General features: G+C 36.9%; 2 protein-coding genes across 6 annotated transcripts; one reads left to right on the top strand and one right to left on the bottom strand.

The window, feature by feature from the left end:
• Nucleotides 1-5,846: 5,846 nt before the first annotated feature.
• Nucleotides 5,847-11,820, top strand: LOC121785674 (cellulose synthase A catalytic subunit 2 [UDP-forming]-like). The gene is made up of 14 exons (XM_042184080.1): nucleotides 5,847-6,207; nucleotides 6,526-6,721; nucleotides 6,817-7,028; nucleotides 7,118-7,214; nucleotides 7,292-7,466; nucleotides 8,279-8,545; nucleotides 8,628-8,973; nucleotides 9,142-9,279; nucleotides 9,359-9,484; nucleotides 9,574-9,786; nucleotides 9,882-10,152; nucleotides 10,303-10,499; nucleotides 10,585-10,935; nucleotides 11,020-11,820. Exons 1-14 carry the CDS (start codon nucleotides 6,127-6,129, stop codon nucleotides 11,599-11,601), a joined length of 3,252 nt encoding a protein of 1,083 aa, XP_042040014.1. The 5' UTR covers nucleotides 5,847-6,126; the 3' UTR covers nucleotides 11,602-11,820.
• Nucleotides 11,821-11,884: 64 nt separating this feature from the next.
• Nucleotides 11,885-20,748, bottom strand: LOC121785626. 5 transcript variants are annotated; one of them, XM_042184067.1, is made up of 14 exons: nucleotides 20,577-20,748; nucleotides 18,259-20,458; nucleotides 18,002-18,169; nucleotides 17,648-17,914; nucleotides 17,339-17,581; nucleotides 16,862-17,023; nucleotides 16,523-16,744; nucleotides 16,253-16,456; nucleotides 15,036-16,166; nucleotides 14,362-14,664; nucleotides 13,630-14,232; nucleotides 13,082-13,378; nucleotides 12,413-12,988; nucleotides 11,885-12,252 (listed from the first exon to the last, which is right to left on the bottom strand). In XM_042184067.1, the coding sequence occupies exons 1-14, from the start codon at nucleotides 20,688-20,690 to the stop codon at nucleotides 12,032-12,034; spliced, it is 6,711 nt and encodes a 2,236-aa protein (XP_042040001.1). In that variant the 5' UTR covers nucleotides 20,691-20,748; the 3' UTR covers nucleotides 11,885-12,031. The 5 variants fall into 5 exon arrangements, with proteins under 5 accessions (XP_042040001.1, XP_042040002.1, XP_042039998.1 ...); XM_042184068.1 differs by having other exon boundaries at nucleotides 17,339-17,563; XM_042184064.1 differs by having other exon boundaries at nucleotides 17,339-17,914.
• Between the last annotated feature and the right edge of the window lie 1,750 nt (nucleotides 20,749-22,498).

The following is a 22,498-nucleotide window of genomic DNA, read 5'->3' as shown; positions in this document are numbered from 1 at the left end:
AATACTAAAAACTAGTATTCATTAATAAATAATTATAGTATAATAATTTAAATTATGAATCATAGTATAACATTATATAATAATAACTACTATTATTATTATTATTGTTGTTATTATTATTTTATAAGTATTAAATAATAACTAATCAATACAGTATTAATAAAAATTTAAAATTGTGAATTGTATTCATAATGATATAAACAATTGGATATTTTTAGTTAGGTTTTTCAACCCTAAAATGAGTATAAAATAATTTAATTAAAAATATTCAATTAATTTAATTAGTTTAAATAATTAATTTAATTAGGTGTTTTGTTCTTGATTTATATTATGAATGTAATTAGATGTATGTATAAAACACTAAAAAGAAAGAAGAAAAAGAAGAGAAAAGAAAAAAGAGGAAACATAAAATAAGGAGAAAGAACGAAGAAAGGAAGATAAAATACTAAAAAGAAAGAAGAAAACGAAGAAAAAAGAAATAATAAGAAACTAAAGAGGAAAAAAAGAAATCACATGTTTGGTGGAGTACTATTTAATTGAAATTTCTAAAAATATCCTTTACAATAAAAAAACCACATGTTTGGTACCTAGGTTTATTTTTATCATAAAGTACTAAAAATAATATAAAATAAAAATTAGGTACCATTTATATATATAAAAGTGAAAAATAATGTATGATTTATGTAATTCACTCTATAATAATAATAGGTGCTATAAATGATGATGGGTCAGTTACAAATCATGTCAGTCAATTGATGTTCTAGAAATAACAAAGGAAAACAAAAATTATACTATATGAAGAATTTATCTCTGCCACTGGAGAAAAACAGGAACTGGAAAATTTAAAAATATTTTAGTTTGTCATCTTGCAAAAATTATGATGGGATTTATAATGCGAAGTCTCTCATATGGTGTAATTAGTAGTATTAAATTTATTGTCATATACTAATTAGCATTAGTTAGAGTAGTTGTTTCATTAGTACATAAGTTTAATTACACTATTAATTTTATACATAAGGTTTTATTTGGATTTTTGAGTAGGAGGTTTGACTAAGATATGAATATTTATCCACCAATTTAAATTTATAAATTCCTAGCTAAAATTAGCTAATTTTATTCAAATAATAAATAAATAAAATGAGTAATTATTACTCCCTCCGTTTTAATGAAGTTGAATCAAAATTTTGAACACAAAAATTTAAAAATTGCATTAAAAATAATAATAAAAAAAGTGATTTGATGCTTATTATTTTTTTTTATAAAAAATGAGATATCTAAAAAGAAATTCACGAATTTGGGACGAAGAGCAGCTGCGACAGCTCAATGACAACGACGGAGCACCTCGTGTTTTCAGTTAGCTGTATCGTGGCCCATCTGTCGGCACGTGGCCGTTTCTGAGACGTCCGATCTGGAAGATTGATATTTGTCGGCGGAGGTGGCGCAATGCGCACTTTAGCGTAAATATTTCCACCGACGCGCGTGGGTAACAAGCGGAAAGGTAGGTCGCGTGGCTTTCTCTTCTAACGTGGATCTAATCTACTCCCTATTGTTTTTCTTTTGACCATATCACCATTGTAAATTTGTATAGAATCACTTTAAAAACTTTAAATAAGTTATAATAATACGAATACGTCTAATATTTTAGAAGATAACAAATTAAGACAACAAATAAAATCAAATGCTTTGCAGAATGTATTTGCAAGTGTTCTGAAACTCAGTATTGATAAAACATTAACTTAGTTTAAATAAAGAGGGAAGACGAAGGTTATTGAATTACCAAATCCAATAGTAAAAAAAAAGAAGTCCAACGCCAAAATTTGCAAAATTTTATGTTTTCGTGTAGACGTGTAGTCGATGGAGTATATTAAGATTTTAATGTGGGACGTTCAAAATTTGAGGACCGTTTCGCATTGGAGTTTAAAATTTCTAATTTAATACATAAAATTGTAGACCAATTGTTTCGCACTCGATGAACAGCCACGCCACAGTAGTCCGGAACAGTCACGCACAATCACAAAAACTTGTCCACAACCATAAAAACTTGTCTAGCCCAGTAATAGTCACGCCACAACCACAAATCACATTATTTAATCAATTATTGGTATATTTTAATTGGATTAGAATAAAAATTATCAGACAAAAATTGGTGGAATAAGTTGTATTTATAAATTCGGTGGCGGCGCCGCATCGGTCGACTGTCTGCAATAGACCCCCCCCCCCCCCCCCCCCCCCGCGTCCAGCAATAGACAGCCGCCCCCGTCCTATTGTGGACACTCTAATAGAGCTAACCTAAATCTTGATGGATTAAACGTGGGTGCAACTATTGATATCTATTCTTTCGTTTTTGTTTTGGCAATTAATTCAATAGTTCAATAGTAATCCCTTTGTCCCGCTTTAACAGTCTCATTTATAATATTAGTGCACAAAAGTAATTGGGATTGATAAAGCGGGACGAAGAGAGTATTTGATATGAGTAATTGTATAAAATAAAATACAAATAACACTTCATTTTACTTTGGTTAAATATGAAATAGGGTTATTTTAGTAAAGAAGATTTTAAAGTAATTTCAATATAGAGGTGGATTACACTTTTAGAATGTCTTACAAAAATAGTGAGGTATCTAGATGGGACGAATAAAGTGCTACAATAGTACAACAATTTATTTTCCCATGAGTGGCAATATGAATTCTCTATATTGGGTGTTCGCTTGACAAGATTATATCTCGTGATTAAATTTGTAATATGTTTGGTTTATGAGATTGAATCTCATAACTCTATCCTAAATAAATAATTATGTTATAATTAGTCATAAACCCCCTTCTACTAAATAATCTCATAATTTAATTCTAAATTATATTTTTGCTATTACTATTTTATCTAAAAAATCAATGTACTATTTATTTGACAAACTAATAATTAAGTTATTATATTATTATATGACATTGTGGTTGGTACTAATTTATTTGATTACCGTCTAGGAAATACACATATTGACTAATACTATCTCGGTACTTGAATGGAAGCAACATATGCTATGGAACTCTTCATATTTGTTTTCTTTTGTCTAGTATTTCATCTTTTTGTTTTGGTAGATTTTAATAACTTTTGTCCTTTAACTACAGGGAAAAATTACATTGATTATCTAAAAAAAAAACTATATAACTTTATTTTGTCTATAATAACAATCAACAGATAAATGATATGCTTTTTTTATGTAAACCAATAACAATTATGAATAATATATACTCCATATTGCAAATAGCCAAATATATGAATGAATTAAAATTTATACTACTAGTACTTAAGAAGTAGTTGGAACTTGTGTATCGTAGTCATGTCAAATAGCTATTGGAATTTAACTATAGAATCATTTTTTATTATTTGTATGATACTCGTACCATTTTATTTGAAATATACTGTAATTATTTTAATCGGTGGTGTTTGTTGGGGATGCATATTTAATTTTGATGTTATATGTCTCATTGATTATTTTCTGGCCATTCTTGATATTTCATTTTATTAGATGATTTAATAATTTGTGTAGAAAAGTACTACTACTAATTTATTATGGCGAATCTGAATAAGGCTCGTCTTTCAATTGGTGTCATTCAACTACCCACTCATTTTAGGAGTATACTAGTAATCTAGTAGTTTTAGTTATAAAATCAAATGTTATAGAAAGACACATATCCACTAATTATAATCAGTTTATAGTTAATGACATGTAATATTATTTAAAATTTTCGAACACTACTACTTAATTGGTTTCCAAATACATAAAATAAAATAGAAAATTCATACTCCTAGTAAATATGTTTTGAGAAAAAATGATAAATTAGTATTAGATAATAATGCAGGTGAAATATTCCAAAATAGATAACTCATTGTAGTAAGCTAATATTTCATGAGTCACGCACGCCTCTAATTCTATTTCTATAGATAGGCTGGTGAAGCGTCATATGACTCATATCGATGATAATAAATCCATTTTCCTAAAACATATTTACTACGAATCCACTATAATTATGGAAGGCTTTTAAACCTTTTAAAAGATGAGAACGAAGATATATTATGCAAAAAAATATATTTGAGGAAGTATATGGCTACAGTAAGGGGTGTTCGGCTTGCAAGATTATATCCCAGGATTAAATATGTAGTGTGTTGTTCATAAAATTCAATCCCACAACTCAATCCTAGATGGATAATTAGTCATATAGCTAATTCCTTATAACTAAAATAATCTCACACATCAATCGTAGATTATATCTTGGTATTATTTTAATCAACTTATTTTAATCATCTGGTTTAATAAGGGACAAACTAATTAATTATAAAAACTCAATAAATTAGACCATTGATTATAATCATAAGTATTGACTAATATTCATTTAACTATTTTTTCAATGGAGAGAGATTCATGTCACTGTTAAGAGGCAAAGAATAGATGGAAAAAGTATGCAAGTAGATCTAACTCTTCCTTTTCACATGGCAATGTGTGTGTTTGAAGCATTGAGGGTGTGTGAGACTTTGCACGACTTCACTTCTTTTTATACTACTTATTACTACAATTTTGCGTATTTAGTTTTTTTATTAGAGCCCTTTTTATCATGTTAATTTAATGCCTAAGTTTTTTTTAATATACAAAAGGAGTAAATTGTGTCTATGGAAAGTTGGAATACTCGAACAAAAGGAGAATTCAAAGAATCTTTATAATTTAAAGAAACATGTGATATTTATATGAAGTCCAGAAAATCTAAAAAATTGAAAAGGAAGAAAACAATAAAATGATGTTTTTCTAAATAGGAAGAGAGAATTAGAGCAAATGTATATTGAAGTAAAATTTAAGAAACTAGATATCGTATGATGTTAGTATGTCGAGCTTGTGTTCCATATTAGAATGCAAATACAACTCGATCCTATTATTTATGTATACAATTATTATATGTCAGAAAAAGATTTTGATGTGCTCCATATTTATGCACCGACGACTCTTGTACTAAAAGCTCAATTAAAATAAATATTGGTGCGGCCACGTTGTCATATATTATTACATTATTTGTTTGGACCCAAAATTTTAACTTTATGTTTGGGGATATTTGACAAATGTTGTTGCAATTTAATTTTTTTTTGCATTTAGTACCATACCTTTATGTCGCTCCTAAATGGGTATCTAAAATTCGATTTTTTCACTGTGAGATTTATTCCATTTTACTTTGTTAGTGTTTTTAGCAACTTTGATTAAAATAACAACTTTAATAACATCAAAAGATGAAGGTCGAGTCCATTTATTTTCGTGAATTTTACCCCAAATTCAGTGTTGCCATTTATAATTTGCATATTGATGTTTAGATTTGTTCGTAATCATAATAGGAAGTTTACTGTTCTTAGTTCAAATGTTATTTAATTTTGATTCAGGCGTAGTTGTGATATTAGTCATAGATAATACTTGAACAAACTACAATTAACTATTCTAAATTAAATTTAAACAATCTTTATTTTTATAAATTAACGTTTTCGGCAGTTTGGTAAAAGGGACATTTGATTATTATCGACAAAATATTAAAAATATCTCAAAATCGCTAAAAATAATGACAATATAGTTGACAAAAATACCAAAATAAAGTTTTTCTATGATAGTAATATTTTATCCCATTATGAACGAGATGTATTTTTGGCACATAATTTTAAAAAACAATATATTAAATAATTAAATAGAGTAAATAAAATGTAGCAAGAGTAAATAAAATAAATTTTTTTTTATTTTTTCTGTTCCTCACATCACAATTCACAAAGAGAACAATCTATTACAGCTCAGCAGCTTATATCATTTGCAGAGGGCATCTCTCGAGAAAACAATCAAGAAACACCAAAACCACTCTCTCTCTACATTAAACCGACACTCCTCTAGTCTTCACCGAGATTGCAATAACAATAATACTTTTTCTGTGTGGGCATCTGTTAATCCGTCCTTGTCAGCTCATTGTTTTATTTAAGTAGCAAACGAAAACATTTCCTTCTTGCTTTGCTGTGTGTGGCGCTAATGGGACTTGCGATGGTCAATCTTTCTCTCTCTTTCTATTGATTCAGCCTCGGTGAGTTGAACAGACAAAGAGAGGCTTCGATTCATGGATACTAAAGGCAGGCTCGTTGCTGGCTCGCATAACAGGAATGAGTTTGTTCTCATCAATGCCGATGACATTGGAAGAGTAATTCCCCTCTCTTTGTGTTTTTCTTGTTAAAGTTCGCATCTTTTTTCAAATGGGACGATGTTTCGAAGTTTGACAATGTGAAAACCGACTTCTTTCCTACTTTCATTATAATCGATCATTTTTGTTTAACTGCTTTTTTCCCGATTTAGTTTCTCTTAGCTCTTTTTGAGCTTTTCTAGATTTATGGGACCATTCCACATTCTTGCCATTTGTTTTCACTCAACTTAAATCTTTGCTTCCAATCAAGTGTCGTCTTTCTTGAAATTTGGCCACATCTCGATCTACTCCAAATTTATTGATTTCCCTGTTTGACAGGTGACTTCTGTGAAAGAGTTGACCGGCCAGATTTGCCAGATTTGTGGAGATGAGATTGAATTCAGTGTAGATGGAGAGCCCTTTGTTGCTTGCAATGAATGTGCATTCCCTGTTTGTAGACCTTGCTATGAGTATGAGAGAAGGGAGGGGAATCAGGCCTGCCCTCAATGCAAAACTAGATACAAGCGTATAAGAGGTTATTTCTTTGCCCTTTATCTCTCATCCCACCTCTTGTATCCAGTGGTTGAAATGATTTTACTGATTTTCTTGAACTTTTCTTGAATTTTTCAGGGAGTCCCAGAGTAGATGGGGATGAAGATGAGGATGAGTTTGATGATTTGGAGCATGAATTTGATTATAATGAGTATGAGCAGCAGCACATGGCCGGAGCAGTGCTTTCGTCCCGCGGCATTGGCCGGACTGCCTCCGGCATCACCACTCACTCGGAGATGGATCCCTCGGGCGTTAACTCGGAGATCCCTCTCCTCACTTATGGTCAAGAGGTAGTAGATGTTATATATCTTGTGTTTCTTCATTGTTGGTTGTGTTTTTTACTGATAAAGTTTGCATCTTAATTTGATTCTTGATGAAGGATGACACGATTTCAGCTGATAAGCATGCTCTAATTATCCCCCCATTTCGCGGGAAGCGAATCCATCCTATGCCCTTTTCTGATTCATCCGTGACATGTGAGTGTTTTGTGGTGTGATTGTTGATGCTTGTATTGTCTGGTGATGGTGTTCTTGATAACAAGTTTAATGTGTAGTTCCACCACGGCCGATGGATCCAAAGAAGGACTTGGCTGTGTATGGCTACGGCACTGTGGCATGGAAGGAGAGAATGGAAGAGTGGAAGAGGAAGCAGAATGAGAAGCTTCAAGTTGTGAAACATCAAGGAGGCAAAGGGATCGGAGATGAGCTGGATGATGCTGATTTACCCAAGTAGGTCCACCGTTTTCTAGTTCTGTGTTTTCTTCCTTTTTTTCATGTGGTTCATCGAGGGTCGGTGGCCTCACATTTATTGGCTTTATTCATACACTTTTATTACTTGTTTCGAAATTTGGTACTGGTTGACTTGTAGCTTTTGCAACAACTGCTTTTTAGCCATTGCTAACTTCGATTATTGATTTGATCAGCTACCGTATAAAGTAGGTCTTGCTTAGCAAGAAAAGGAAATATGGCTCTAAAGTCGACTTATAGCTGTGTATGCAGAGAAACTCAGCTGTTAAGGCGAACTTAAGAAAGCCCTATAAGTAACATGATAATTCTTGAATCATGGACACATATGGAGAACCGATCATTTATATGATTAAACTGTTATTTTATTATCTAGAATGTCTACGAATCTTGATAAAGAGACAGAGCAAGAAATTTTGGACGATTGAGATTAATGAAGCTTGAATTGATGTGGAATATTCAAGACAGCTAATTTATGTCTTTGTGTGTAGTTATCAATGATTTCATATACCATTTCAAGATAAAGCTAATAGAGAGGAGAAGAAGCATGACAAGTTATCTTAAAATATTCTTTTTAGAGTGTTAGTTATTTCAGTTATGCAACTTGTTTGTATGATAATCTTAAAGATAATCTCTTTAGATTCATTTATAATCTACTTTCCGAAATCTTAAAGTTGTTCCTAAAGTGGTAAATGTATTGGTATTTCCCATTTATGTTTCTTCTAGTAGAAAGAATGTCCTTTCTTGTTTCGTTTCTGTTGTACTACTATTTGAATATTTTCAATTTTTGCCAACAGGATGGATGAAGGCCGACAACCACTTTCGAGGAAGATACCGATTCCTTCGAGCAAGATAAGTCCATACAGAATCGTCATTTTGCTGCGTATGGCAATTCTTGGATTGTTCTTTCATTATAGAATCCGTCACCCCGTCAATGATGCATATGGATTGTGGCTAACATCAATTATATGCGAGATATGGTTTGCTATCTCCTGGATCTTCGATCAGTTCCCAAAGTGGTTTCCAATCAAGCGAGAAACATACCTCGATAGACTCTCTTTAAGGTATACATTTAATCCTTTCATCTCTCTGTCTCTCATGTTCATGCTTCTGACCACTGACATGCATGTCAACTTTCTCTACCAGGTATGAGAAAGAGGGCAAACCCTCTGAGCTAGCTCCCATAGACATATTTGTGAGTACGGTGGATCCTTTGAAGGAACCTCCGCTAATTACGGCCAACACTGTTCTTTCTATCCTTGCTGTGGATTACCCCATTGACAAGGTTGCCTGCTACGTGTCTGATGATGGTGCTGCAATGCTTACCTTCGAAGCTCTGTCAGAGACGTCAGAGTTTGCCAGGAAGTGGGTCCCATTCTGCAAAAAGTTCAAAATAGAACCTCGTGCTCCCGAATGGTACTTTGCGCTGAAGGTTGACTATCTGAGAGACAAGGTGGAACCCACATTTGTTAGGGAACGTCGTGCAATGAAGGTATCCCCTCTCCTTTGTTTCTATCTCGTATTTTTTGCAATTGCATTGATCTTTAAGAAGTAGGTTCCTTAATGATCATAAACGATTCTAATGCGAAAATTATATGTAAACTTATTATTTTCATCCAAGAAAATGCTAAAAAATGTGCTTGACCCTGTTTTGGTGCAGAGAGAGTATGAAGAGTTTAAAGTTCGCATAAATGCGCTGGTTGCAATGGCGCAAAAGGTTCCCGAGGAGGGTTGGACGATGCAAGATGGTACTCCATGGCCAGGAAACAATGTCAGGGATCATCCCGGCATGATACAGGTATATTCGACTTTCTGTTCTCCTCCCTTCTTTCTGCACGAAAAACCACTCAAGTATTAACTTTATATGTGCTTGGTAGGTATTCCTGGGACAAAATGGTGTTCGGGATATTGAAGGTAACGAGCTGCCTCGTCTTATATATGTTTCTCGTGAGAAGAGGCCTGGATACGAGCATCATAAGAAAGCCGGTGCTATGAATTCTTTGGTAACTACCTTTCCTTCTATTTTCCTTTTATTGTATTTTGTGTAATTATTAGTTATCTGACCCTGAGTTTGTTTCTTTCCTATTGGAAGATACGGGTATCTGCTGTCATCTCGAATGCTCCTTACCTGCTCAATGTTGATTGTGATCACTACATAAATAACAGTAAGGCTCTCAGAGAAGCTATGTGTTTCATGATGGATCCCCAAGCTGGCAAGAAAATATGCTACGTGCAGTTTCCTCAAAGGTTTGATGGAATTGATAGGCACGACAGATATTCCAACCGTAACGTTGTCTTCTTTGATGTATGTATAAAAACCTTGACTCATATAACAGCTCCTAAGTCGTGGTTTGGAATGAATGAATGAATGAATGAATTTAAGCTTGTATTTGTCAACAGATTAATATGAAAGGGCTTGACGGTATCCAAGGTCCAATTTATGTTGGAACTGGATGCGTCTTTAGGAGGCAAGCGCTTTATGGATATGACGCCCCCAAGAAAGCAAAACCCCCGGGAAAAACGTGCAACTGCTGGCCAAAATGGTGTTGCTGCTGCTTTGGATCTAGAAAGAAGAGTAAGAAAGGAAAATCGAAGGATAATAAGAAAAAGACGAAGAACAGGGAAGCGACACAAATCCATGCTCTTGAAAACATCGAGGAAGGAATTGAAGGTGCGGAAAGATCATAAATCATCATTTAACCCTTATAATTTTGTTTAGTAGAATAGTGATGATAATAGCAACAACAATGACAAAAATGTAAATGGTTATATCTCCTTCTTTCAATTTTTTGACATTTTTCTCCCTTATGTTGTGTGCCAGGAGTCGACAGTGAGAAGTCAGCCCTGATGCCACAGGTAAAATTCGAGAAAAAATTCGGACAATCTCCGGTTTTTATTGCATCAGCTCTCCTAGAAAACGGCGGTGTCCCAGCAGGAGCAACATCTGCATCTCTCTTGAAAGAAGCTATTCATGTGATCAGTTGTGGCTATGAAGATAAAACCGAATGGGGTAAAGAGGTACATATGCACTGCTCGAGAGCCTTTGTTTCCTCCTATGATTTCTAATTCCGGCATCACTTCTCACAATCTTATATATTGCCAGGTTGGGTGGATTTATGGTTCGGTTACTGAAGATATCTTGACCGGGTTCAAGATGCATTGCCACGGCTGGCGGTCGGTCTACTGTATGCCCAAAAGACCAGCATTCAAAGGGTCTGCTCCTATCAATCTTTCTGATCGTCTCCACCAGGTTCTCCGGTGGGCCTTGGGATCAGTCGAGATCCTATTGAGTAGGCACTGCCCCATTTGGTATGGATACGGATGTGGTCTGAAACCACTGGAGAGATTCTCGTACATAAACTCGGTCGTCTATCCATTGACTTCACTTCCATTGCTTGCTTACTGTGCCTTACCAGCCGTCTGCCTGCTTACAGGAAAATTTATTGTCCCAGAGGTGAATGCTCCTTCCTCTCTAAACACTATATTCGATCATTTTTCAACCGAGCATATATCAAGTTTTTTTTCTTTGTATCTACAGATCAGTAACTACGCCAGTATCATCTTTATGGGGATGTTCATATCCATCGCTGTGACTAGCGTGTTGGAGATGCAGTGGGGTGGCGTTGGGATCGATGACCTGTGGAGAAACGAGCAGTTTTGGGTGATCGGAGGAGTCTCGTCTCACTTCTTTGCTCTAATACAAGGTCTCCTAAAAGTTCTGGCTGGTGTGAACACAAACTTCACTGTCACCTCAAAAGCAGCTGATGATGGAGAGTTCTCAGATCTCTACCTCTTTAAGTGGACGTCTCTGTTGATCCCGCCCATGACACTGATGATCATCAACATCATCGGAGTCGTGGTTGGAGTCTCGGACGCCATAAACAACGGGTATGAATCGTGGGGGCCTCTCTTCGGAAGGCTCTTTTTCGCCCTCTGGGTGATCGTCCATCTGTACCCATTCCTCAAAGGTTTCATGGGGCGCCAAGACCGCCTCCCGACCATCATCGTGGTGTGGTCGATTCTTTTGGCTTCCATTTTCTCGTTGCTGTGGGTTCGTATCAACCCCTTTTTGTCGAGGGATGGCATCGTCTTAGAAGTTTGTGGCTTGGACTGTAATTAGATACAAATGGTAAAAAACTTTAGGTGGTGTCTGAGTTTATATGTAGGAAAAAGAAGCTGCGAAACTGAGATAAATGTCAGGGTCGACAACATCGGAAAACATGGAAGAAACTGCAGTTCTTCGGTGGCCTCTCCTTGTCTGTGTAGATAAAACGATGCGAGATCACACAATTTTTATTTGTTGTGCAAAAAGTTTTTTATAAATGTATTCTTTGGATCATGTTGTGTTTTGTAAAACTCAAATATATTTTCTTACCAATAAAAGGACTGATGCAACAATGTGCTTTTACCCTTTACAAATATAAAATATTGTCTACTAATCAATTCAGTGTCTCAGATTACATGAGAAATGTTTCATAAATATCTATCTGCATGAGATATGCATAAGGCAGCCGCCTTACAACACCAAATAAGTAGAAAATAAGATAAATTTATTTCCTTCGAAGATCCTGTAAGGGTCTCCTCTTTGCTGGTCTTGCTGCTGTGATATCACCTATGTTCGAGCGCTTCTGGTTCAGCTCGTTCTCCTTCATGTCTGCAGCAATAAGCTTACCGGGGGTCCCATGGATCAAAATGGTTCTAGCATTCTTCCTCTTGGTCGAACAAGCCGTAATATGCCCATCTTCATCAGCATCAAGCTTAATAGTATTGCCTAAGAGACCAATAAAATTTAAGGTTGTTACACAGGTCTACTGCAGAAGACAAGATATGAAGGAGAATGCAACGTCTTTAGTTATATAGCAGCTTTCTGTAACAGCATTATGCATGCAACCAAGAGAAAAGTTAGAATATCAATGGTGATAATAGTATACCTTCATCAACGCGTTCATGGGAATTTGCTGCTTTCCCGGAGACTTGAGCAAGTTCGGTTGACAGTGTGACTTCCTCTTGTTCTGTATTGAGGCATTCAAGTGATGGCACAGTATCTTCATCCTTGGACGAGTGGGAAGATATCTCCATCATTGGAGTTAGGCAGTCAAGCCTAGCAGCAATGTCCTTTTCGTTAATGGGCATGGCTGATTTTTCACTAGCGACTATTTCATCAGTATCTGCCAACATGTCACTCGGGAGGCTGGCACCAGAGTTTTCAAAGATCACAGGCAGAGAAGATTCAGAATCAATGTACTCTTTAATTGTGCCTGCCACGTCACTTTCCCTTAAAATCTCATCAGATCCAGAGGCTGGCGAGTTTGAGAGTGCGTGAGTATCATTCTTGAAGTCTTCCACATTCTTCTCAAATTGAAGCTCAATGGGAAACTGAACCATTTGAGTAGTTAAAGTCTCAGCCTCTTCAGTGTCCTTCATGCTATTGTCTCCCTTTAAACTGTCAGTATTTTCATCTCTTACGTGGAGATGCAGTTCTGCACCACAAACAGAAGAACCAAGGTCTGTAACATGACATAATAAAATAATAAGTTATCAGTTTTGGTAAGAGCATTGAACGATTTCAGCAAATTAGAATGGAGAAGGCAAGTTCTGACCTCTAGGATGAACACCTTTGTTAAGATCCTGTGTGGCTGTGCCTGCCTCATTTGTCTCCAGGGATGTTCTCTCAAGTTCAAGACCGCAAGCAAGCCCAGCATCCTCAGTCTGGTTGTTACTATCTGAAAGGCCTTTTGGAATGGCCACTTCACTGTTAGTATGCGACTCATCAGACACATCTTGAGAGGATTTTCCTTTGGCATCTATCTCATCACAAATCATAACTCCACAAATTTTGTTTTGTGTAAGTTCATCAGAGAGAGGGGAAGCCTCTGAAGATAGAGGCAGATAGGTACCTACAAAAACCAAGGAAAAGAGAGCCATCATTCATAAAATTGACAAGTTCAGAAATTTAAGCCCCCCAAGAGAAAAAAACAAAAAAGTACAGTAGTTCCTTTCCAGCACCACTAGCAGTTGGAAACATGATTCTTGGTAATAACCTTTCAATCATAAGAAACCCTAAAGTTTCAAGTATTTTTCATATTTTAGCATCAGAATGCTGCATAACCTCCCCCAAAGCCCCTAAAAACAAACAAACTCGACCTACCTTCATCTATGACATTCTGACTATTCTTAGAAATGTTAGACTTTTGTAGATCAGCATCAGATAACTCATCTTCAACTTCACTACTTTGTATAATTTCCTGCTCGGATTTATAATCAGCTCTACTCTTACAACTGACGCTTTCTGACAGAACATTATCAAATAACATGTCTTGGCAGCCTCCATTTTTATCCAAATTCTTTGGTGTGCCAGACAAGATATTAAGATATTCCTCTGTCAATTCATTGCCACTGTCTGTTTCTAGAGAAGTGACCTTTTCTTCATTGTCTTCTGGGATGAAGCTAGTTCCTTTCTGGCCCTCCTTTGTGTTCTCAGGAAACTGCTCCACAGAAGCTTCACCATCATATTCTGTTTTAGAAAGAACATTAGTGGAGGTAACTTTGAACTCAACAGTCTCAACATCGTTCATCTTTCCACAAGTGTCTTCTCCACGATCATCTGACAATAAATCTCCAACGCATGAGCTGTTTTCATGTTCAAATCCAGCATCTTGCACCTTTTCCTCATCTAAACTGAGAACAGGCTCTCCAGTTTCTAACTTTTTATCATCTCCAGATACTGTCCTGCAGGCAAATGATCCATGCTCTGTTGCAAAGACGAAACAATTAAGTCATTGTAATATTCAAGCTAAAATCCTGAAATTATTCAGCACCTACAGTATAAGACCTTCAACAATTGCAATATAATAGATAGACCATATACAAGCTGTTCAACCTGCAGCTGCATCTGTGTTATTTGTCTGTGTGATCGTTTCCATCCCTTTGGCCTCCTTACTTTTGTTGTCAAGTTCATCAGAACTTACAAGCTGCTCCAGTTCCCGACTGTTATTGTAACCAATTGAAACATTTCCCTGAATTGCCACTTCACTGTTGGTATGCAATTCATCAGAAATATCCTGGGAGCATTTTGGGATTCCATCTTGTTCATCCAATTTCTTGGCTTCATATTGATCATCTCTCCCTAGTATTGATTCTTCACAATCAGGAGAGGCCTTCAAAGAAATCAGGGGAGATATACCTACAAAATATGAGAAGAATAACTGGGCAATATCAGCAAGAAGCATCCAAAAAAATGATGTGCAATATCCAACTTAAATACCAGAATAACTGACCCTTCACTTTCTATCACCCCCATAAACATTATAAGTTCAGAATTCTAAGCCCCCCATGTGAAAAAGCCAAATTTAAATCCCTTTTTTAGAATGACTAGTGCATTAAAAGAATGATTGGAATTATTGTCGAGCCTTCAAAAAAGTTCAGCTGAGTTCTGCATCATTATAGTTCAGTCCTAGATGTAGCATTAAAGCACAAAGCTCATTACAGCTAAATTTGTCATGAACAAATAGTGAAATTCGTATTTGCTATACATGACAATCAAATTAATGCTACCTTTATTGAAGCTGCCAATATTTTCCACTTCTGGATCATTGGAAGTCTTTATCGATGTTTCCCTTGAATTGTCATGATCATTATTGCAGGCAGAGGGAAGATGACTGTTCTCAGGAACATCAGATTTCTGAAGATTGGCATCAAATAATTCAGATGTAGTACTTTGAGTCATTTCCCCATTAAACTTATTATGAGCTTCACTCTTACAACTAAGTGATTCTGGCCTAAGTTCATATAAATCCCGTGGTGACCCAGATACGCTAATAATACTTTTCTCTGTTTCTTCGTCATTAAGACAGGGTTCTGCTAGAGGAATGGCATGCTCTTCTATGTCTTCTTCTGTTATTGAATTACTTTCTAGAAGGCACTCCTCTTTGCTATGGGTCAACTGATCCTCCAAAGCTTCACAACCGTCATATTCAGCTTCAAAAAGAACTCCAGTGAAAGTATTCAGCAATTCAAAACTCTCAACCTCGTTTACATCTTCAAAAATGGCATCTCCGCCATTATTTGATAATGCAGCTCCAGTGCCTAAGTTGCTCTCAACCTCATATCCTGCATTATGTGCCTTTTCATTGGATGTAACTACTGTAGCAACATTTTCCTTCATTGCCTCTGAGCATTCCTGAATCCATGTCACACTTCCGTCCAGTACTCTCTCAACCTCGTTTACATCTTCGCAAATGTCATCCCCACCATTATCTGATAATGCAGCTCCAGTGCCTAAGTTGCCCCCAATCTCATATCCCCCAGTATTTGCCTTTTCATTGGACGTAACTTCTGTAGCAACATTTTCCTTCATTGCTTCTGACCATTCCTGAACCAATGTTGCACTTCCGTCCAATACTCTGTCAAAACTCTCAACATTATTTGCATCTTCGCAAATGTCATCTCCCCCATGACCTGGTAATGCAGCTCCAGTGCCTAAGTTGTTCTCAATCTCATATCCAGCATTCTGAGCCTTTTCATTGGACGTAACTCCTGTAGGAACATTTTCCTTCATTGTCACCGACCCTTCATGAACCGACGTCACACTTCCGTCCAATATACTGTCATAAGAATAAGTTTCCTCTGTCTTGCAGGGAGTCGCAATCTTTACTGGTGTTGCAAACAGAGATTCTAGCACATTTTCTACAGTGATGATCATATGAATAACAATCAGGAGAAGCATAATTTCAACAATAAAACTGAGTAATTTAATGGTGAATATGTATTACCATAGATGTTAGCATCACTCTCGATACCACTTTCTTCATCCATCTCTTTTTCCTGCTTCTCAGTCAAGATGCCAATATTGCTGGGAGTTGATTTGTTCTCCGACATTGTAATATTTGCTCGTTCAGATCCTTGACAGAAAGTGTCACTTAGACCAGGAGGAGCATATTGGTCCGAGGTTCCAAACAGATTCTGAACTTCAGCTTCTGCAGTAGAACACAGAAATTAGTTTTTACTGAGAATTATGTCAGTGAAAATAGTTCTCAACAAACCTGCCCAGATCTGCCTAGATGTCGCAAGAGTAGCCTCTTCATCTGCATCTGACTCTGTCATCCTTGCTACCAGGTTTTCATGTTCAACAGTTTCCACGGTGTCTTGAAACTTCACATCACCAAGACTTCCAGCCGCTATCTTGTTGACAGAGCAACTTTTGACATATGAAATGCTTGCCTCAGCCGAAACCTCTTCATCTATGCCATAGTTTTCATCATTGACTATAAGAACAAATAACATATTACGCAATAAGTCCTTAAAAATGCTAGCCATAAATAACATTTAGCACCACGAAGCTATTAGTGATATCTTATTGTGAAGGTTCATATCCGACTAACCATCTTCATCAGCAATGAGGCCTACAGCATCTTTCATCTCAGAACTCGTTAAGAAGCATACTGCATTTCCTGCCAGTTCACTTGCACTGCTCAAAGTTACCTGCTTCTTATTAGAGTGTGCAAGTTCATTGGAATTGGCCACTAGACTCTTTTGCTTCTCCGCTGAAGCAAAGTAATGTAAACAGATAAACTAATTTGATAGAGAATATCAAGATTAAATAAATACAAAAATAACTTCTGGTTCTACTTCTTTGTATGTAGACTATTGTTTTGACAAAAAGAAAATTTTGCTCTTGAACAAGAAATGACTTGTAAGTAGAAAAATTATCAGTTTTGGACAGTATACTTGTAGGTTTACATTATTACTATGCAAAGCATCATACGTTATTTGTGATGATAACAACTGAAATACTTAGATGAAAAGCACTATAAGTTGAGAGTAAGAGAATTTAAGCTAAATAAAAGTGAAATATCTACCTTGAGTTTCAGAATCACAAGAGGGGCTACAAGGATCAGTTTTCTGTGAATTAGAGCTCTTATGATCTCCAGTGCTTTTGCACGTGGTGGTGGGTGCTATAGAAGGGGAATCATGTTGTGACAGCCCTTGCTCATTAAAATCCTCGACTGAATGTTCACCAGAAAAGTTTTCCTTCTCTTGTGGTGTGATCCCGTATCTTCCTTCTTGATCGAATAACTTATCCACTTGAACATCATCATGACCTTTTTTTAAATTAACACCAGTGCTATCTGTACAAAGCTTATCAGAATTCATAAATAAATATTCACCTTTAAAGATACTTCCATCTGGTGAGGCTATTCCAGCATTTCTCTCACTATGACATAGCTCAGGCATATTGGATTCATTGAACTGGTCACTTGAATTACTTTGATCTTTTGAGCAACCTCTTTCGTCAGCTTCAGCCAATTCTGAAGCTCTACCGTTATGGTAGAAGGTTTCAAATCCTTTGTCCACATCATCAACATGATGCATAGTCATGCCTAAAGATGGCTCCTTCAGTTTTGAAGAACTCTTTGAGTGGGTATAATCAGTCCCTGATTTACACCAAATGAATCACAAGAGCTAAGAAAAAATGTCCCAAAATGAAAGCATAAATATGCTATTCCAGTACAACTACTTACCACAAGACTCAAAGGCTCCAGGTGTTCGGGATGTATCTTCGTTATTGATGTCCAAAATATTACTGGATGCTCCTAACTCTAAGTCATCTTGATCATTATGGTGATCAGCCAAGCTGATACATGGTTTTACGTGTTCATCCACTTCAGTCTCTGCTACTTCTAGGTCAGCTGCACATGTATACAGAATATGAATGTTGGCATATGTCAAGTACTTTAAAAGATAAAGACCACAGAAATATCTGGTTGGGAACACTTACTCGTAACATCTGTTCGATCACCATGCAAAAATCTGTCAGCAGAAGAGCATGTCTCAGCAGAACCTTCCTCTTCCGGAACATTTAAGCCTTCTGCAAGTACTTGGTCATTGATTTTGTTGTCGCATCCAGAATCTTCCGCTTGGCTATACATCCGAGCTTCTGAGCCATTCCTATCCACTTCTTTTATATTCTGCTCAACTGATTCCTGGACATCAAACTCCAATAGTAACTTGCCCTCTTTCACTTCCACAATGCTGCTGTTACAAATTTGATCCTCAGAAGCTGAGGACTCAGTGCCCCGAGCTGCACTCTTGGATGTGGATGCTGCATTTGCGTTTGAGTTCACCAACTTTCCTTCATTGGCCAAGTTCATACAAGAATTGTCAGCACTATCAGCAGCAGAGACCTCTTCCTTCATTTCATGAGTCTCTTTTATAGACGTCAGATCCACATCACTAATGATATTTTTGGAACACGAGTTGTTAGCACTTTCTGAATCTTTTGAAACGGACAGCTGAACATTCAAGAACAACGATTCCCCAATTCCCGAAGAATCGTGATGAGATGAAGTGTCAAGCGTCTTGGGCTTGTCTAGTCTGTGTGGTTGGTTCATCTCATCAGAAAATTTGCCTTTCGCAGTTGGAGACACAACTTTGGCACTGCTTCTTCCTGTCAATGACTGTTCTCCAGAGATTGTATCATTGTTCTTTATCATGGCATCTCCTGTGACCTGACCTCTTTTTCTCTTCGTTACGTTGTTCTTCTGGTGAATATTAGAATCTCCACCAATCTTGTCTAGAGGCCCTGGTGGCTTACATTTGGAAGTATTCCTTGTTAATCGCATATTCTTCTGAACTGCTGCAACATTCTCCTTCTCTCCTAAACATGATTCACTTATATGCTTTTCTGCATCAATATTCTCTGCAGCTGAATCAGTACCAACCTTGTCTAGAGACCCTGGTGGCTTACATTTGGAAGTATTCCTTATTACTCGCGTATTCTTCTGAACTACTGCAAAATTCTCCTTCTCTCCTAGACATGATTCACTTTTAGGCTTTTCTGCATCGAGATTCTCTGCAGCTGAATCAGTATCACTAGTAGAAACCAATTTCACACTTATAGTCTTACGCCTAGACCTCCTTGTAACTCCAATAGGCTGGATAACCATCTTCTCACCTTTAGAAACTTCAGGAACAATATCTGGCTGTGTCAGTGAGCTTCTCAATGTATCACCTATAAGACTAGTATAATCAATCACGGTCTTCCTCCTGTTAGGTTCTTCAATTTTCAGAACTGCTCCTCTACCTTGATCCCCTTCAACTCCACTAATTTCTGTATCCACTTCCAGAACACCTGATGCCAACAACTTTATTGTCTTTGTTGAGCCCTTGACCTTGCCATTTTCATGTTCCCTTGTATCACAAATCAACATCTCAGATTCACCAACCCGGTTCACTTTCCTTTTAGATCTCCTTAAAACAAGTTGATGTTCAACAGTCACATGTTCTCCTGCAGTTCTCTCATCTGAACCCGTAGCTGATTTTTCTTCACCCTCATCCCCTCTCTTACTCAAAGAGTCTCTATTGTCACCAGTCTCAGCTCTAACAGCAGCTACCTTACCAATATTTTTCACTTCTTTTCTCCCTCTTTTCTCCTTTGCTGCAGGAGCTTCTGTCACTTTCTGTGCCTTAGACCTGGTAACCCTACTATGATTCTCCGCAATCTCAGTGTGCCCAGCATTCTTGACACTATCTGAAGCTTTCTCGTCTCTCTTACAATCATCTTTTGCACATTTCATCTCGACCTCTGCTTCCGTCTTCCCTCTCAACCTCGTCATTCTAACTGGCCTAACTTCCATTTCCAACTGGCCATCTTCACAACTATCAACAGCAGAAGCAAATTTTTTTCCATCATTACATTTCACAGCCTTCCTTCCTCTCTTATTCTGCTTAACCTCTGCCTCCACTAACTTCAACTCTCCAGTTTGCATAGTGCTACCCTCTCTACCCACAATTTCTGCCTCCATTTCAATTGACCAATTACTATCTCTCCCTGAAACAGAATTCCTCCTACTTCTTCTTTTAATTTTTATTGGCGATCTGGTAAACTCAATCAATTCATGCTCCGGACTAAATCGTACTTTCTTACTTTTTTTATTCACAACCTCAACACCCGATTCGATTTCGCTCACATTTTCTTCCTGCTCATGAAACAACACAGGATTTTCGATTCAAAAAATTAAAAATGAAACAGATACCACAAAAAGCATTCCCAAACAACAAATTGTTACACAAAGCAAAAGAAGATAAAATGTCTACCTGGAGAAATTTCGTGAGCCTGTTGGCCATCTCGAGATTAGACAAATTAGCGGGAATCTTGTGCTTCTTGCATAATGCCTGAAGCTGTTTGCGATTCATGGAGTGGAAATCCATCCCTACATCAATTAAACGGATAATTATCAAATGCGAATGCGATGGTAATGGTTGAACTTTGAATTCAATTTTGTGATAAACGATAATGTGTACCGTTGTGAAAATATTTATGTTTGATTTTTGAATTTTGAAGTAAAGGGTTTTGGCGCTCAAATTGGCACGTGGCCTCCTTCGCTAAGCAAGGGAGCGGTTGAACTTCTTTACGCATCACCATCCGTGCTCTTGCCAAAGAGCATGGATGTGGGTTCGTACCCACTTTTATTACTTTTTTACTCTCTGTTTTTAGACAAGAACACAACATCCACATCCTAAGAGCACAACATCTACATCCAACTCTTCCGCAAGGACATGCTCAATAGTCCCACCATTCTATTATTCAATTTAAATAAAAATATTTCCACAATATTAAAATGCATTAAAAATACCCGGAATACTATTACAAATTACAAAAAAATTAAAAATTACATAATTAAAATCCTAAGAATTAAAAAAAAATTACATAATTAAATTCATAAAATTAAAAAAACCTAATACTTGTGGCCGAATTTCGCTCAAATGTGTTTGGCTCCCTCCCGCTCACGAGGGATGTAGCGGCGAATTGATCTAATTGGTCGAGGAGGAGGGGTGGGGGTAGTGGCGGCGACATAGGCTTCATAGGCGGCACGATATTGTTAATAGTATTCTTGTTCTTCCCGCTCCGCTTCCGCCATGATATCGGTGAAATCCATTTGAGAGAGTTTGAGTGAGAGAGGAAGATGTAGATGAGTTGTATGAAAAAATATGAATGAGAGATGATTTGATGTGAAAAATTGATGATGAATGTGTGTATTTATAGAGGATTTTGGGAATAAAAAATTATAAAAAAATCAAAAAAATATAAGAAAATGATAATAAAACGACCATATTTTTGAGAATCTGAAAATATATATTTTTTAATTTTTGGTATTATTTTCGATTTTTTTTAAAAAAATGAATTTCCAACAGATAATCCGTTGGCCAATTGAAACGCACCACGTAGCCTGTTCAGCGGCACGGACGTGCTCGATGCATCGAGCAGCGCCGTGCCAGCGGTGGGAGTGCAGCAGCGGCGACAGCGAGCGGTACCTCGCCAGCGGCACAGACGTTGTCCGTCCCAGCGAGGGCATCCTGACGGACTTCCCAAAAACACCTCATGCCACGTCATAAGGACATCCCACTGCACAATGGCGGACATCCTCAAGGACATCCCGGCGGACATCTACAATAATAAAAATTCACAAATTCATCAAATTAAACAATTTACGGAATTAAGCAATTTTTGGAATTAAAATTTCGACATGAATACGAACGGAGAAAGTGCAATGATAATTTCATTAAATAAAAAAATAAAAAAATTACATTTCAACAAAAAAATACTAAACAAATTACATTGTAAATATCAACGACGACCCCTCCGCGTCCATAGCTCTTCAGTTATATCGTCCTGGAGTTGAATATGGGCTTGTCGTTGGCGCATGTCGGCAAATGCACAGACTCGATCGGCCTCTTCATGGGGTATCCCCATACGTACATTGGCGGTGGCCACGCCGTGGCTTGGACCGGCAGCATCAACATCATCATTGGCCCAATCAATCAGTGCTGGACTTTCATCTTCGACAATCATGTTGTGCATGATAATACATGCGTACATGATATCAGCGATGTTGTCAATATACCACAGCCGTGATGGACCCTTCACTGCCGTCCATCGAGCATGGAGCATACCAAATGCCTGCTCCACATCCTTGCGCGTTGACTCCTGACGACCAGCAAAATAGATCTTCTTTTCG

Source organism: Salvia splendens, chromosome 2 (assembly GCF_004379255.2).
Source record: "Salvia splendens isolate huo1 chromosome 2, SspV2, whole genome shotgun sequence".
NCBI classification, from domain to species: domain Eukaryota; kingdom Viridiplantae; phylum Streptophyta; class Magnoliopsida; order Lamiales; family Lamiaceae; genus Salvia; species Salvia splendens.
Note: the sequence above shows the minus strand (reverse complement) of the source record. Positions and strands in the feature narration are given on the sequence as shown.

What these genes read in the sequence shown, in the direction of transcription:
- LOC121785674 (XM_042184080.1), top strand. Translation starts at nt 6,127, where the DNA reads ATGGATACTAAAGGCAGGCTCGTTGCTGGCTCGCATAACAGGAATGAG. An exon ending in GTAACGTTGTCTTCTTTGAT is followed by an intron (nt 9,787 to 9,881) that starts GTATGTATAAAA and finishes ATTTGTCAACAG; the next exon opens with ATTAATATGAAAGGGCTTGA. An exon ending in CATCGAGGAAGGAATTGAAG is followed by an intron (nt 10,153 to 10,302) that starts GTGCGGAAAGAT and finishes GTTGTGTGCCAG; the next exon opens with GAGTCGACAGTGAGAAGTCA.
- LOC121785626 (XM_042184064.1), bottom strand. Translation starts at nt 20,690, where the DNA reads ATGGATTTCCACTCCATGAATCGCAAACAGCTTCAGGCATTATGCAAG. An exon ending in TTGTGATTCTGAAACTCAAG is followed by an intron (nt 17,024 to 17,338) that starts GTAGATATTTCA and finishes ACTTTGCTTCAG; the next exon opens with CGGAGAAGCAAAAGAGTCTA. An exon ending in CCTCATTGCTGATGAAGATG is followed by an intron (nt 16,745 to 16,861) that starts GTTAGTCGGATA and finishes TTGTTCTTATAG; the next exon opens with TCAATGATGAAAACTATGGC.